Source organism: Cyprinodon variegatus, unplaced genomic scaffold (genome assembly GCF_000732505.1).
Source record: "Cyprinodon variegatus isolate N-32 unplaced genomic scaffold, C_variegatus-1.0 Scaffold144, whole genome shotgun sequence".
NCBI lineage: Eukaryota > Metazoa > Chordata > Actinopteri > Cyprinodontiformes > Cyprinodontidae > Cyprinodon > Cyprinodon variegatus.
In genome coordinates, this window is record NW_015150597.1 from 388,851 (window position 1) to 403,281 (window position 14,431).

A 14,431-nucleotide genomic window follows, 5' to 3' on the forward strand; every position below is an offset into this window, starting at 1 on the left:
TAGAACAAATAAATATCAAGAATTTTCAGGATAACATTCTGTGGATTTTAAAAAAATCAAGCAAAAAAAGCAGTTTTTTGCTTAATTACAAAGGTCTTTCTGTTTTGAGAAATGCCATTAGGAGGTGAAAGGTATAACATGAAAACTCACAAAACTTGACTTTTTATTATTAAATTTAAATCTTTGCTAAGTCCTTGGCCATTTTCAGGCAATGTTAACAGGAGCCACTGGTGAGGGTGTGAAGAGCAGAATTGCGTTCTGAAACTGGACCTGTGCTTACTATTGTAGAAGAAGAACCTTTATCAGAGAAATGACTAAGAAGCATATAATAAATTAGTAGCAGCAGAGAGAATCTGTCAACATCACAACCATTAGTATGTTTGCAAGATAAAGGTCTTCTGGCCTGATAAGCGTCAGAGTCACATTCAACGCTATTCCTGACATTTTGAATTAAGCTTCCTGAATGGGAAGTGAAACATCTTCAAACTTGGAAACAAAAACCAGTGGATTATTTTTCATCTTCTTTTTTTGGAATGATCAGAGTGAAACCAAACATTTTGGTCGACAACCAAAGTTGGCAGAAATCTAATATTTCACATCACCCTGTAACACACCCTCCCAACACTGAGCCAATTTAATGCTGCATATACAGTTTTATGTCAAACTGATATTTTTTATGTTTTCAGGAAGTTTGTTTTAAGACAGTAATAACATGCCTGTAGAATAATTTTAAATATTAATAGTTTATTTGCTGTTTTTGGAAGCAAAAATGGTTCATCCTTTGAAGAAATATATTTTTCTATACCTGGGTAATTCATAAATCAAAATAAAAAAATAAGCATTACTTAAAAATTTAGTTAATTAATCAAACTTTTACAATAATGGGGATCGTTCTTCGTTGAAGGTAAACCACCATTTTCAGTTCTGCATGGACATTTTCTTACCAGCTCCCTGAAACGTTTCCAGCCTCCATCCATCATCAGACCCTGATGTTGCAGCTGAGATTGCAGCCCGACATGGGTGCAGCAGGATGAGACAAACACACACAGCGAGCATCCAGCAAGGCTGACCCAGGGGAAGCTGAGATCGTGTGATGGAGGATAGAGGCGTGCAGCGTGAGGCCAAGTTAAACGATCTCACAGACGGAGGATCACCTCAGGAAGCTAAATGGCCATCTGTGATCCTGCAGAAACAGGTTGCCTCTAATCCCCCTTATTATCACTCTAATCTATCTTTTTTTTTTCTTTAAATGTCAAATTCCAGTTATCCCTTTATAGAGAAACTTACCATTTTTGATTACTTACCTCAGTGAGGTCTAGAATCACAAGATGGCTGTACATCTTATTTTGGCATTTGACCAATTAGATGAGCTCTTGAATGATATATTATCTACCGTAAATTAAGTTGAGAAAAAAAAGTTAAATCAAGAAAAAAGGTAAAAAGCTCATTGAAAAGTTAAATAGTAAAGTTAAAAAGTTAATAATCCTAGTTAACAATCATATTTAGGATCTATAAACAAAAAAAAAATTAAGCACCAGTATCAGCATTAATGCCTCTAAGGTTATGTTGTACAAAAAAAATGTTTCTTGCACTCTCTTGAGTGTTTTTCATGAATTTCTTATTGAAGCACTTTTGTTATTTTTCTGAACATATTCGGGGTCCAATTGTCGTTTAATTTAGCACAAGCTATAAGCTGTAACAGGTGAATAGTTTTTTTTTTTTTTTTATGTTGGGCTAGGTTTAAAATCATTTTTTTCCTAATGAACCACAGTGGGAAAACATATTGTCTCTATTTGATAATTTATAATAATATCAAACACTAAGATGAGTACAAAAGTATTTTAAATATTAAATAAAAAAACATTTGATATTTAATAAGTTCTGATACAAAAAAGAAGGTATTTTTCAACATTCGGATCAAGAGTACACACTTGAAGCAATGCCTCTAACATGGTATCCATACATATTGTGTGTGTTAATCCCTTTATGACATGTATAAGAAAAAAAGATCAGTCCTGCAAGGGAAGACCTCAGACCCAGAGCATCCTCTCTGCAGTTTACTACTGTATACAGAACATTAAATCAAACAGCTCTACATAATATCATTGGTACGAATAATTTAAACGACACAATGTAGTAAATATGGTCATGATGGTTGTGTATAAACAATTATAAATATTGTTTTCCAGCAGTTGGGCTGAATGTTGACAGCATTTGGCTCAATGCGAACAAATTAACATCCAGGTGGTACAAACACATAGCTGGCAGAAAATCAGCAGCCCAGCTAAATGAATCCAAGTATTACAGCCCAAAAACCATAATCAGTAAATAAAACTAACCTAAATCTATGTTTACTTTGGAAGAACAGATGCTGTCCAGTCTTTGTTTCTCTGTTTTCCTTCAACACTAAATCCAGGTTCCTGTGTGTGATTTTTCTTCTTACTGAAGGATTTTCTTCTTAACGTACTGGCAGAGGCAGAGGGGGGCCATGGTGCAGTGATTCCTCAGGGGCCTCAGATGATGATGGGTTGGCCCCGACAGCCTCTCAGATACAAGCAGCTTCACATAAGCTGCGCTATACGTCATCAGAAGTTGGTATGCTTTAGCCTGGAACAAAGACACAAATACAACAAGGTTCTATTAAACATCCACCATGGTCATTAAGAACATTAATTTTGGGCTTTAATTTATTTCATTAATATCTCCAAAAGGGCTTTGTGTACACCCTGGACATAGCAGTCTATCACAGGGATTCAAACCCCCCTGTAAAAAGCAGTAATGCAACCAGCAGTCATTCATTTTTCCATTTAAGTCATGCAATGCATGTCATGCAATCAATGTGGGACATTTAAATAATTGTAAACCTTTTCTCTTTTAAGTTAATTAAGATTACCAAAAATTACTTCTCAATCTCTAATAGATTTTGCTTTTTAGGTTAAAACCCACAGAGTAGTTGTTGGGAATAAAGTACTACTTTACACAGAAAGTAATGTACATGCAATCAGTTCCTTTTGCTTTTTTTTTTTATTCTATAGATGGACTTAGTTTAAGAGGTCAGTGATAACTGTTTATAATAATTTAGAAACATTTACTGGACAGACTTTTTTAAGTAAACATATATTGAAATATTCTTTCAGGAATAGACTAACTTCACCATACTTTTATCTCAGTAATGTTATTCTAAAGTATTGGTGCTCTTGAACAAACTAATCAGGCTACTCTCACCCACTGGGAATAACTTCATTTGTTTTATACAAAAATACTCCAGACACACATTGAATTTACCTTACTTTTTAGAACCAAGCTTTACTTTCTATCTGCTAAACCTTCTATTGCATTTCAAGATCAACTTAATCGACAATAGATATTTTTACTGGACATACTTTACACTCTAAGATGTTATGTTTACTGTAAGTATTAGTTTCATAAATGTTATCTTGATAATTATGTAATTATGTTATTCTTATGGTTTTACTTTTTTTATTTTAGATACAGACTGGTACTTATGTTTTATTGTAAACAGTACATTAGATGTTACCATGAGTTGCTTTTTTTTACCATCTTGAGTAATTTTATTAATGGCTACTCTTTAATGTGGCTTTAATAAAACTATGCTTAACTAGCGTCACTCTGATTTGTTTTCAATTTTTGGATACTCACCTCTCTTTAGCTATAAATCACATACATCAAATGTAATAAATTGATTTGAACCAATCAGAGCCTGAGAGCTGATCAAACCTAGACTGTATTATTTTATCTCTTATAAAGATAACAATAATTTGATAATATTACCAAGCAGTCACAAACATCCTGGCCTCTCACCTGGGCAGGTAGTAAAGCTTCAGGAACAAGGCTGTAATTAGAAGTGACCTTTGGGGCCCCCTGCTGGCTGGAAGGTGTACTGCTTCTTGTGTCCTCATTTCTTAGCAGAGGTTTGTTTTCATCACAGTCTTGCTCAACTTCTGAAACAGCGGCCTCGGGGTCTATGGGAGGGACCTCCATTACCAAGACGAGATGTGACATTCTGCTCTTCATGGTTTTCTGAGAAGAAACGGACTGATTTGATTGTTCTGACACAGGGCTTGAAACCACAAGGACTCGCCCTCTATTCTAGCTCATGTCTCTACTGGAACTTCAGACAAATTAATAAAACAGCAGAAGAATGACAGATGTACTCGACTCTCACCTGGGTGTCATCTGCCACAAAGCTGAGCTCCTCTAAAGTATCAGACAGTGTCCTCAAACAGCTGGACATGTCCCAGTACACAAAGTACAACTGCAGAGACACACATGCAAGAATACAAGAGGTTTGTAAATCTGCGGTTTGTTTCCAACTGAGTAAACAACAGCAAAGACACCATCCGTCATCAGTGATGGTGCGACCGCTGAAGCATTGATAGTATTTAATTCTTTCCACTGCAGGAGGCAGTGTCAATGAACATTAATTTTTAAGTTGTTATGGATTCTAGATTGGATTTAAGTTAGGATTTTAATTGGATCATTGTAACACAGGAAAATGTTGGAGTTCCATTGTATTTTGGTGTGGAGCCCCAGCCTGCTGCCAGACTCCTCCAAACAGCACCATGGACCAAGATAAGGTGCTGACACAAAATTACCCCAGAATTACACAAGGTTTAGGCCAAACATGAAAAGCTGTAAAAAAACAATCTATCACCAGTGTTGCAGATGGCCCATTGTTCTTGATGCTTTGTGTATATTCTCTTTAAATCAGGCACAGACTATCCAGGTATACCCTTCAGGCATACACATATCTTGCTTGGTGACACAAACCTGCATGTGTCCTGTGCAGTTCTGCACCCAGTCTGCAACAGCCACCAACAATTTGTGTTTCATCATCCTCTCATTCACCTGGACTAACCGAACATCTATGTTGATGTTGATCTAAACAGAAGAAAAGAACTTTAGCTTTTTGACGTTCATGTAAGGTTTTATAATTCAACACCATGGCTTGCCTACTTTTTTGTTACTGTGATGAAGAATGAAAATGATGGCAGTGGTGAGGAGGATAGCGATGAGACTGACAGAGAGAATGAGGACCCAGTAATCAGTTACAGTGATATAAAGGTGTAGGGTTGAAAAACCTGCGCACCATAACACCACGTACAGCACCTAGTGAAGGCAGAGGAAACCAAAATTAAAATAACTTGCCTTCAAATTAGACAAATTCTAACTGTAAAAAAACAACTAAAAAACAATAAAGATTTGTATCCCCAAACAAACAATAAGATTTAAACCCCCCTGCAATTTGATTATTGCTATAAAGTTGAAAAGTATATGTATATATACAAAGACACACACTGTCTACTTTTAAGACTAGACTTAAAACTTTCTTTTTTAATAAAGCTTATAGTTAGAGTCTCTCATGTTATCCTGAGCTCCCATTATAGTTGCTGCTATAGTCTTAGTCTGCTGGAGGACACGAGGACCACTTTTGACCATTCTGCTTCATTCTATCTTTATTCTATCTCCAGTTTTTGTTAGTTTAACCCCTTACTTTATGTCGTCTCTATTTTTTTTTCATCATAGTAGCTTAATTGTTTAGCTTTGAATCCATCTTGGAGAGGAATATCAGCTGGGCTTCTGCCATCAGCACCTTCGGTTATTCTTGATAGAGTTGGGTTTTAGTGTTTCTTCCGGTTTATCTCGTATGGGCTCAGATTTTACTGTGACAAACTGTATGTGCTCTCTTTCATTCCCATGACATGACTCAGAAAACTGGCTCAGAGCTTGTCTGCTTAGCTGTTTCTTCCCTTGACAGAGCCATCTGTGGAGTCAGTTTACCATTATCTTTTCTAACAGAAAGTATTTATGGATCAGTGCTTCTATTTTCCCTTTGTATGCCTGCATCTCTCTCCTTGAACTCCCAGTCTGCCTCTGCAGAATGCTGCTCAAACTGAGCCTGGTTCTGCTGGAGGTTTCTTCTTGTTAAATGGGAGTTTTTCTCTCCACTGTTGCTGCATACATGCTATGTGTGAGGGATTGCTGAAGAGTGAAGAACAAAATCCAAGCGAATATCTACTCTCACAACATGCTCATCCAAGAGGAGAGTGTCCTGCAAAGTCAATGACTTGCTGCAATCAGCAGGTTTGTAATAGAAATACAACTTTTTGAACCAATCTGACTGTATGATCTGATTGTATTGTCCCTGATGACATGTTGTTAATTGGCACAATATAAATAAACTGAATTGAAACTAGATAAAGTTAACCATGTCAATACATACAGCACAGTGACTACCTGTAGCCCCATATCTGGTCACACTATTTTCAGTCTTTCAAGGGGTACTATCGTTTTTGTCAAGGCCTATTTCATGGATTTATTTTTAAAATAAATCTGTAAAAGCAGGGTTTAAAAGCAATGTCAGATTTAGGAGCTATTTCAATGGCCATCAAGGGTTTTTCTTTCATTAAAGAAGGGGTACCAACAATTTGGTCCAGGTGTATGTGTATGCATATATATTAACTCTATTGTACCTTGGTATATAAGCTTACTGCTTCCTTGTTTAACTCTGCTCAAAATTGTCTTTGCACAAATGTTATATTCTGAAGGACAAAAACCACAATTGTTAAAGAAGTGAAACTAAAGAAGTAAAACCAAGAGGGTTTAAAAAAAATACCGGTGCCATTAAAAAGTGGAAAAGGCCGGAGTTGAAAACCATGTATCGTCTGACTGAGGGGACGTCCAGGGCTATTTTCAGTGGAATCTCCATGTCACTGACAGGAATCTAATGAAAACAAACTAATTAACATCATGTGATAAGAGTAAAATCTGCCTTAGATTATAATCTCTGAGCTTCAACAAACCTCAAAACCATTCCTCTCCAATTTGGCCCGACAGAGAGAAAGATCAAATCTGGGATTAAACATAGATCTGGTTGGGATTGCAGCAACACACTGACCTGTCAAAGACAAAAAAGAAGACTGTGATTATTTAATCAATAAAAATCTAGTGTCAATAATTTATAAATGCAGAATGTGAAACAATTTGATTTTATGAGGATGGAAAACATTGAAAAACTGGAAGGGTAAGCAACATTTAAAAGGTTCCCAAGCAAGTCAGCCCTCAGCCTCACACCTCCCTGCCAATTATGGTAACTTTATATGGGGGAGGGGCAAAGGAGACGCAAAATATCTAACCAAGGTGGCAAAGCTGGGCACCTTTATTGAGATATGTAAGAAATTTCTCATATGCAAATAGAAAAACCTTAAAGAAAACCACCTTGAAACTTTCAATTGAATTTTTTTTCTAGGAAACAAAGGCAGCATTGAGGTATAGCTAACCAAGTAAAAGAAATAATGAATAAAATAAATCAAGACAAACAGAAAAAAGTTACTTTAATTACGATGCAGTGATTTTAGCGATCACTTTTAGGATATAAGCAGCTAAATTTCTCACGAAAGATCCAAACTAATATCTCTGTACTGCATTTCATACAGAGAACAAATAGTATACACATATGGTTCAGTTGGATAGGCTTGATTCCCAGACACTGTTAACACCTTCTCTCCGTAATCAGTTTCCACTGCACAGCCTCTCTCTCTGAATGAAATCTTTTCATCTTGACCACATATGCTTTCCTCATTTTCCTCATCTTTACACATTTTTTCAGCTGTCGCACTTTCAGTTGCCTCCTTTACCAGTGACCATCCTTTTCCTCACAATCATTCCTGCTTCGTCAAGTCTCTGAGTCTTTTCTTACTTCTCAATTCTCACATTTTGTCCAAAGAAAATAGAAATGTCTCCACTGAAATCACCTTCACTAATTATCATCTCTCCTCTCCAGACACCAGGCAAACCTGCATTTCTGAAGCTGTGATTAATCCTGAAAAGATCCGTGTTGCTGATATTGGCTACCTCTACTTCCTGTTTGTTAAAACTGTAAGGTCAGCGTATGAAGATATTACACCTGTCTAATTCACTCCAATAGACGGAACCATGTCTAATTCACACAAAGTTTGTTTAAATTCACATGACATTTGAACAGAAAAATGGTTATTCAGATAGACATTTTATTGACATCAGTTAGGAGGCCAGCTGGCTCCTAGAGCAGGGGGGTGAGTGTTCCCCCTCTTGCCCCCGATAGATCCACCACTGCCACTATCAGGTACCTGTCACATCATCAGTCAACCATCTAATTTTATTTAATCCAAGGTTGTTGTTTTTTTTTTCCATTGGGTCATATATAGACTTAATGGCAGAAACACTCAGGACTTCAAAGACTTATCCAGAACAAGTGGTCGATGAATAAAAAAACATCCTACAATAAATTTTCTTTTGTATTCTTCTTGTATGTCAATATGTAGAGTGTTCATTCAAATTCCAAATTATCTGTCCACCACAATTTGACTAAATAATGGAAGTTGACAGTTGTAACAAAAAATGCATATAGGTCTATAACTGTTCTACTATATGTAAATAAGATTTTACATTTCCAACAACCTTTACTAAAGACCACACAAATATTACAGACTATACAATGAAACTACAAAAAATAAATAATATAAAAGTGAATTTCTCCCGGCTTACTTTTGTGAAGGTTACATTTAGATGATAAAATTGTTAAATATCAATGTATAAATGTAACTGAACTCCATTTATTTATGTTCTTAAAAATATTTAAATACCATTTGTCCATGTAGATCTGTTGTTATTGGTGTGTACGTCAGATATGGCTGGTCTGATTTCAAAGTCCACATCAGATTCCTCCTGGCAACCCCCATCGTTTTTCTCCATCACATCAGCCGTTCCTGTACCCTGTCACAGTCACAGTCATGTCAAGTTGCCTTCAATTCACGCACTTAGGATTATCATTTGTTATACAAGGATAAAGCCAAATGGACTATGGCTGCTAGAAATTGTTTACTAGACATAAAACAAACAGGTACAATAGTTTATATGTATAAAATGGTGAAAACTTTCAAAATAACAAAAAGTAAATGAGTTATCTTCCCTTTTCCAAAAAGAAGCAAATCATTGGCAAATGCTAAAACTAATACCCTAATTGTTGTGAATACAGTGAACAAAAAGAAGATTTAAAACACTTGAAAACACACAATCAAAGATTAAAATTCTTTGATTCGTTTCAAAATACTGGGTCAAAGTTAATAATTTAGCCATGGTTTTTAAGCTAAAATAGCATCGGATTTTCAGGCAAAAGGAGTTAGATAGAAAATTAAAAAATTTTTTGGAAGCAAAATTTAGCAGAGCAAAAGTGAAGCTATGGATGTATTTTTAATTTCACATATCTAGCTGATTATCAGCTGATTAGTGTTATTAAATGATAAAAAAAACAATAAGTTAAAGTAAGTCAGACTAAGCAAGTATGTAATTTATGTATGTAAGTTTATCTGTATAGAGCAGTTCTATATAAAGACAATTCAAAGTGCTTTACACCTAAAAAAGTAGTTAAAAAAATAAAATAGAAGCCAAAACAAAAGCAAACATGATAAAAGCAGGTAGCAAAGCAAACAAAACAGCTGGCAATGGTTCTTTAGTGAATGGTGCAGTCCTTTGCACCCACTAATACTTTTTCCCCTGCAAAGCCTGTTTATATAACAATAACATAAAGCAAAAGTCATAGCAAGTGAGACCTAGTTTAATCTACCATTTAAGGTAGCTAAAGCTAACACCAGGCACCTGAGATAAAGCAGAACAGAATAACCAAACCGAATCACAGAATAACTCCATACACTAATACCCTAATGTAGCAGTGAGTAGATGGTGCCTTCTTAATGAACTGATGTGACATATTGATCACATTCCTGTATGCATTCCCTAAGGATTAGAAAAAATATTATGCATTGTTGTTCTGATGAATGCCATAAAAAGAAAATAACAGAAACTTATATCTTTAAGATTGTGCATTTTCAATGTGAGTGTGAGAATATCTGCCATTTTGATTTTCCTTGCAACATACTTAACAGTCATATGACATGGTTACGAATCAAAGTAGAGGAACAGGCAAAATAAAATGTAGGGACACTACATTTCCAAAAATGTACAAAATTGTGACACTACATTTCCATTGCAGGCCACCATGTGTATCATGGCATTTTTGAGTTAGACTGGGGTTTACTGAACTACCCATCTTCACCCAAAGAAGAAAATATAAAGCATATTGTCTTCTGAGATTAAGGCACCTATACTTGACTCCTGTTCTGTTCAACAAACAGACAATTCCTTTGAGAACAGTTACAAAGTAATTTCACACCAAATCTCACTTAAACACACTTTACTGTGTCGGTTCCGTCAAAGCATTTAGACAAATTGGTAAAAAAATATTGAGTATAAGGAAACTCAGCAGACTGCATCAAGTAATTTACTTGCAGCCTTTACTTCTGAGTGAGAATGAAGGAACAGCGTGGTTTGCATGGTGTTGTTGACTCTGCAGTAATTCCTCATCCTGAGCATACATAGCGACAGTGTGAAGGAAGACTTCCCTTTAACAGGAAGAAGCCTCCAGATGAAGCAGCTCAGTGTTAGTGGCCTTTCAGGACTGACTGGGGGGTTTCAGCAAACAGAGCAAATGCAAAAGAGGAACACTGATCCAGAAGTGTTCTCCTTTCATTCTATGTGAGAGAAATGTACAAGGTTAACGATGGTAGTAGTTTCATCTAAGACAGAAACAGATGAGCCAATAATCAACCCTAAGTGATAAAAGAAAGTACATAAACGACTATACTTCCTCTACGACATTCTACTAAAAAAGAATAACTCGATGAGAAATGTAATTAAAATTAACCCGACATAATTACCTTTATCAAATATATTCAGATTATTATCAGTGTGTAAAAACCTACTTTGGACATCCCAGCTGGTGCCATGAGCTCCTCTGGCAGGGCTGAAAGGTCTGTATGTGAAGCGGAAGGGTTTTAACATGTCACGGTTCAAAAAGCAGAACTTCTATGCCAGAACGACTTAGAATCGCTTAGCAGACAGCCCCAGTAACAGACCGTAGATTTTAATCTCTGAGATATACGCTCACTGTTCACCAAAGATACATAAAGTTTGAGAAATAACAGGAAACCATCACTTCTGCTTTTACAGCCTCCATAGTCTTTGCTGCAGTAACAGCATCTCTGCAGGCTGCAGTAACTCTGCAGGCTCTTTTAATGTCTTTTCTGTTTATTCTTTCAAAATCTCTTTTTGGTTGTCGGTGTTTTCATCTGATAACAGTGTACAGAACAGCCTATAGCTTTATCAAAAGCACGCCCATTAACCTCATGGACAAACAGCAAATAAAGGGGCAAACAAGAAACCCAAATCCTTCTTGCAGACCCAACCCCCCTGCTCTATTTCCATCACAGTTATGTTTTTAATGTGTCTGACATATTTTTAACAACGAGGTGTCAAAACAAAACCCTTCCCTCTTGAGTTTGCCTTCTTTCATTTTCACTTCCTTGCTTGGTAATGCTAGCACAAAGCTCTCATTGCTTGGTTGTGTGTTTTGCAAGCATGTAAGAAGAAGCCTGCATCTTATCAAAAGCAGCATGTTCGGCATTATGTCTCCACACAGACCAGGGTGCCATAAAAACAACAGTTATCTGTAAACAACATCTCTTACTGAGTAGGGCCGCTAGAAACCTGACACAAAAACATTTCCTGTCACGATGAAACTCAACTGAAGTTTACTGATGAGGCATGATTCATATTTACATTTCAGCAAAGGGTTACATGGCATAACTTCTTATAGCAAAAAGTTTTGCATGTCTTAAGATAATTTGGAAGTGTGTTGCACAAACTTTCTTTTTTTAAAAAGTTGGTTTTCATAAGTATACAAACAATGTGAATCACAAACTAAGAATAGGGATTCCAAGAAGCTGTTTAAAGGATTAAATGTGTCCCACCTGTAGTTAGGTTAAAAGTCCATGCTATGAAAACAGTGGTGAGCTTTGTATCCCCTCGTCATTCTTGCTGCACTTGTCCCCGAAAAATAGAAGAGCCTTTAAAGTGGTTCCTCGAAAGCAGGTTGGTGCCAATACAGACGTTGGCGTTTTGCTCTTTTCATGCCTGAACCAGTTCCGCTTATTCCTCTCTTTCACTCTCTGGCTTGTGACTCAGATCAGCTGCGCCTCATGACTGAAGGAATGTGGTCTGTGATCCTCATCTCTGCACACGAAGAGCAAGAAGGAAAGCCAGCAGCATGGCTTAACTCATCTTCTATGGTCTAACTGATGAGGTCAGGTCTGCTTTGAAGTGGTCCAGACGCCAATATGTTTGAGTTTATGATGCTTTTAAGGCTTTGTATAATCCATTAGAATTTATGATGACAAGCAGCGTTGGTTCTGCTGGCATCATGTTGTAGTTTTACTGGAGCTGTTACATATTAACTCAAGAGGTCTAAATGGCCATTCAGGTCCATGTCAAGGATGCATGTTTTCTTGCTGTTTTCACTTGAGACAGGAGCATACGCTGGAAAAATGATCTAGAAATAAGTAAAAATGTCTTAAGTTAAGTCTATTTACCCATAATGTAAGTAGGTAAATGAGATAGCTTGCCAATTGGATGACTATTTTTACTCTTAAAATAAGATAATAAGATGATATGCACTTGAAATAAGACAATGGAATATTTTTTTTTTCTTATTTCAAAAGTAAATATGTATCACTTTCCTCTTCAATTCAAGAGCAAATGCACTTATTTTAAGAAGAAATTACTTATTTAGATTTAAAGTTTTTACTGTGTAGATAAAAATGAAGTGCCAAAGCCCTATAAATACAGAGAAGTGCATGGGATGCTTTACAGAAAGCCTAGTTAACTGTGTTTTTTCTTCATTATAGTAACTATGACACTTAGAGAATACTTTTTAAATCACTCCATGATAGCCCATGATAGATTAGACCATACTTACATGTGTTTTAAAAATATAAGCACATATATAATATAAATCAATTATTCCATTTTTAAATGCTTATCTATTTCAGTAACTCAATTCAAAGTAAACACATTGTATATAAAGTATATAAACTGTGCTTTTAAAGTCTTTATTTCTGTTATGTATGAGGATTTTCTACTTGTAAGTAATGGATGGATGGATGGATGGATCATATTAGACTAAGAAATCCATATTACAATTTACTGAATACTACTGTACATGTTCCTAATACCATGTTGCTTTTAGAAATATATAAAATTGATTAAAAAATGAGTTCAATTCTACCCCAAAGTTTGTTGTGTTTCTATTGGTTGAGGAAGCTCTCTTTCCAAACAGCAGACATCTGTTAGGAGGCGAGGCCAAGTTGTGGCAGGTGGCACACCTGTCATGTGTTTTCTTCTTTGTTTGCTGGAGATTTAAGGAGCTACACCACTGTTATTCTTCCCCTGATTGTCAAACCCTGTGTTAAAGTCAAGCCCGGGGAGTTTTCTAACTCCTCGTGACTTACCTAACATTCCTTGTGACTCATGGTTCCTCCTTTAATTTGTACTAGTGTCCACTCCTTTTTTAAAAATGAATTGTGACCTGGGACTCATCACTTTTCCTATGATTTGAAGTCATTTCAAAGTGGAGCAACCCAGTCGATGTCCCAACTATAAGATGAATCTAAGAGGGGCAGTAAACATTAGGGTGATGGCAGAGAGGCCTTATAACCGTTTCTTATAACCAAATATCAATATACCAAAAGAAACATGCGAAAAACAATTATAAAGGGTGGACTGAATTGATAAACTGTTGCTACTGTAAGCTGAGTATTTAGCAAGGTAAGGCCCAAAGGTACTCATACCTCCAAAGATTTTTCATATTGTTACTCAATCATGATTAAATTAGACAGACATCTTTGAGAAGATGATAAATCGGTTTCAAACGTAGAATAAAAAAAGGTTATTTGTATTTGTTAAAAATATGATAAAGTCAATAATCCTTTCTCTTGAATGAAAGAAGCACAGCAATAAACCAATAAAGGTTTGAGGACATTACAGGGCTCCTAAATTTACTGCTCGGGCAAGGATAGCATAAACTAACAGTGCACACAAAGAGGAAGACCTACAAAATCATTATTGGTTCATTATGAAATAACAAAAGAAAGGGTATTCTTTTAGAAAAATATGCTGAACTAGATTTTTCATGCACACATATGGACAGGGATTCTTTGGGCTATCCTGCCCCACTGTGGCTGAATAATGGTCACTGCAAATAAACAACTACTGGGGGTAGTATTACATAATAGAATTTTCAGAATTAATATACATGTAAGCATGATGAATAACAATGATGATTGATTTAATGAATATGCAAATTATCTTAATAAATGATTACTGTTATTTTTCATATATCTCTTAGTACATTTACCACTTTATTTAGAGCTGTTTTTAAGACTTTACATTCTTATCTATATTTGTAACATTCTATTAGCTCATGTTCAACTTATTCTAATTGACTACAATGATTACAAATCCCTGTTTGATGCTTTCT

General features: G+C 35.9%; 1 protein-coding gene across 2 annotated transcripts; it reads right to left on the minus strand.

Moving 5' to 3' along the window:
• Positions 1 to 1,735: 1,735 nt before the first annotated feature.
• On the minus strand, positions 1,736 to 12,091 carry LOC107086151 (chromosome unknown open reading frame, human C9orf91). 2 transcript variants are annotated; one of them, XM_015376926.1, is made up of 9 exons: positions 10,821 to 10,935; positions 8,646 to 8,775; positions 6,825 to 6,919; positions 6,638 to 6,745; positions 4,978 to 5,130; positions 4,792 to 4,902; positions 4,187 to 4,276; positions 3,823 to 4,041; positions 1,736 to 2,607 (listed from the first exon to the last, which is right to left on the minus strand). In XM_015376926.1, the coding sequence occupies exons 1-9, from the start codon at positions 10,842 to 10,844 to the stop codon at positions 2,440 to 2,442; spliced, it is 1,098 nt and encodes a 365-aa protein (XP_015232412.1). In that variant the 5' UTR covers positions 10,845 to 10,935; the 3' UTR covers positions 1,736 to 2,439. The 2 variants fall into 2 exon arrangements, with proteins under 2 accessions (XP_015232412.1, XP_015232413.1); XM_015376927.1 differs by lacking the exon at positions 10,821 to 10,935 and adding an exon at positions 11,868 to 12,091 and having other exon boundaries at positions 2,410 to 2,607.
• Positions 12,092 to 14,431: the final 2,340 nt, after the last annotated feature.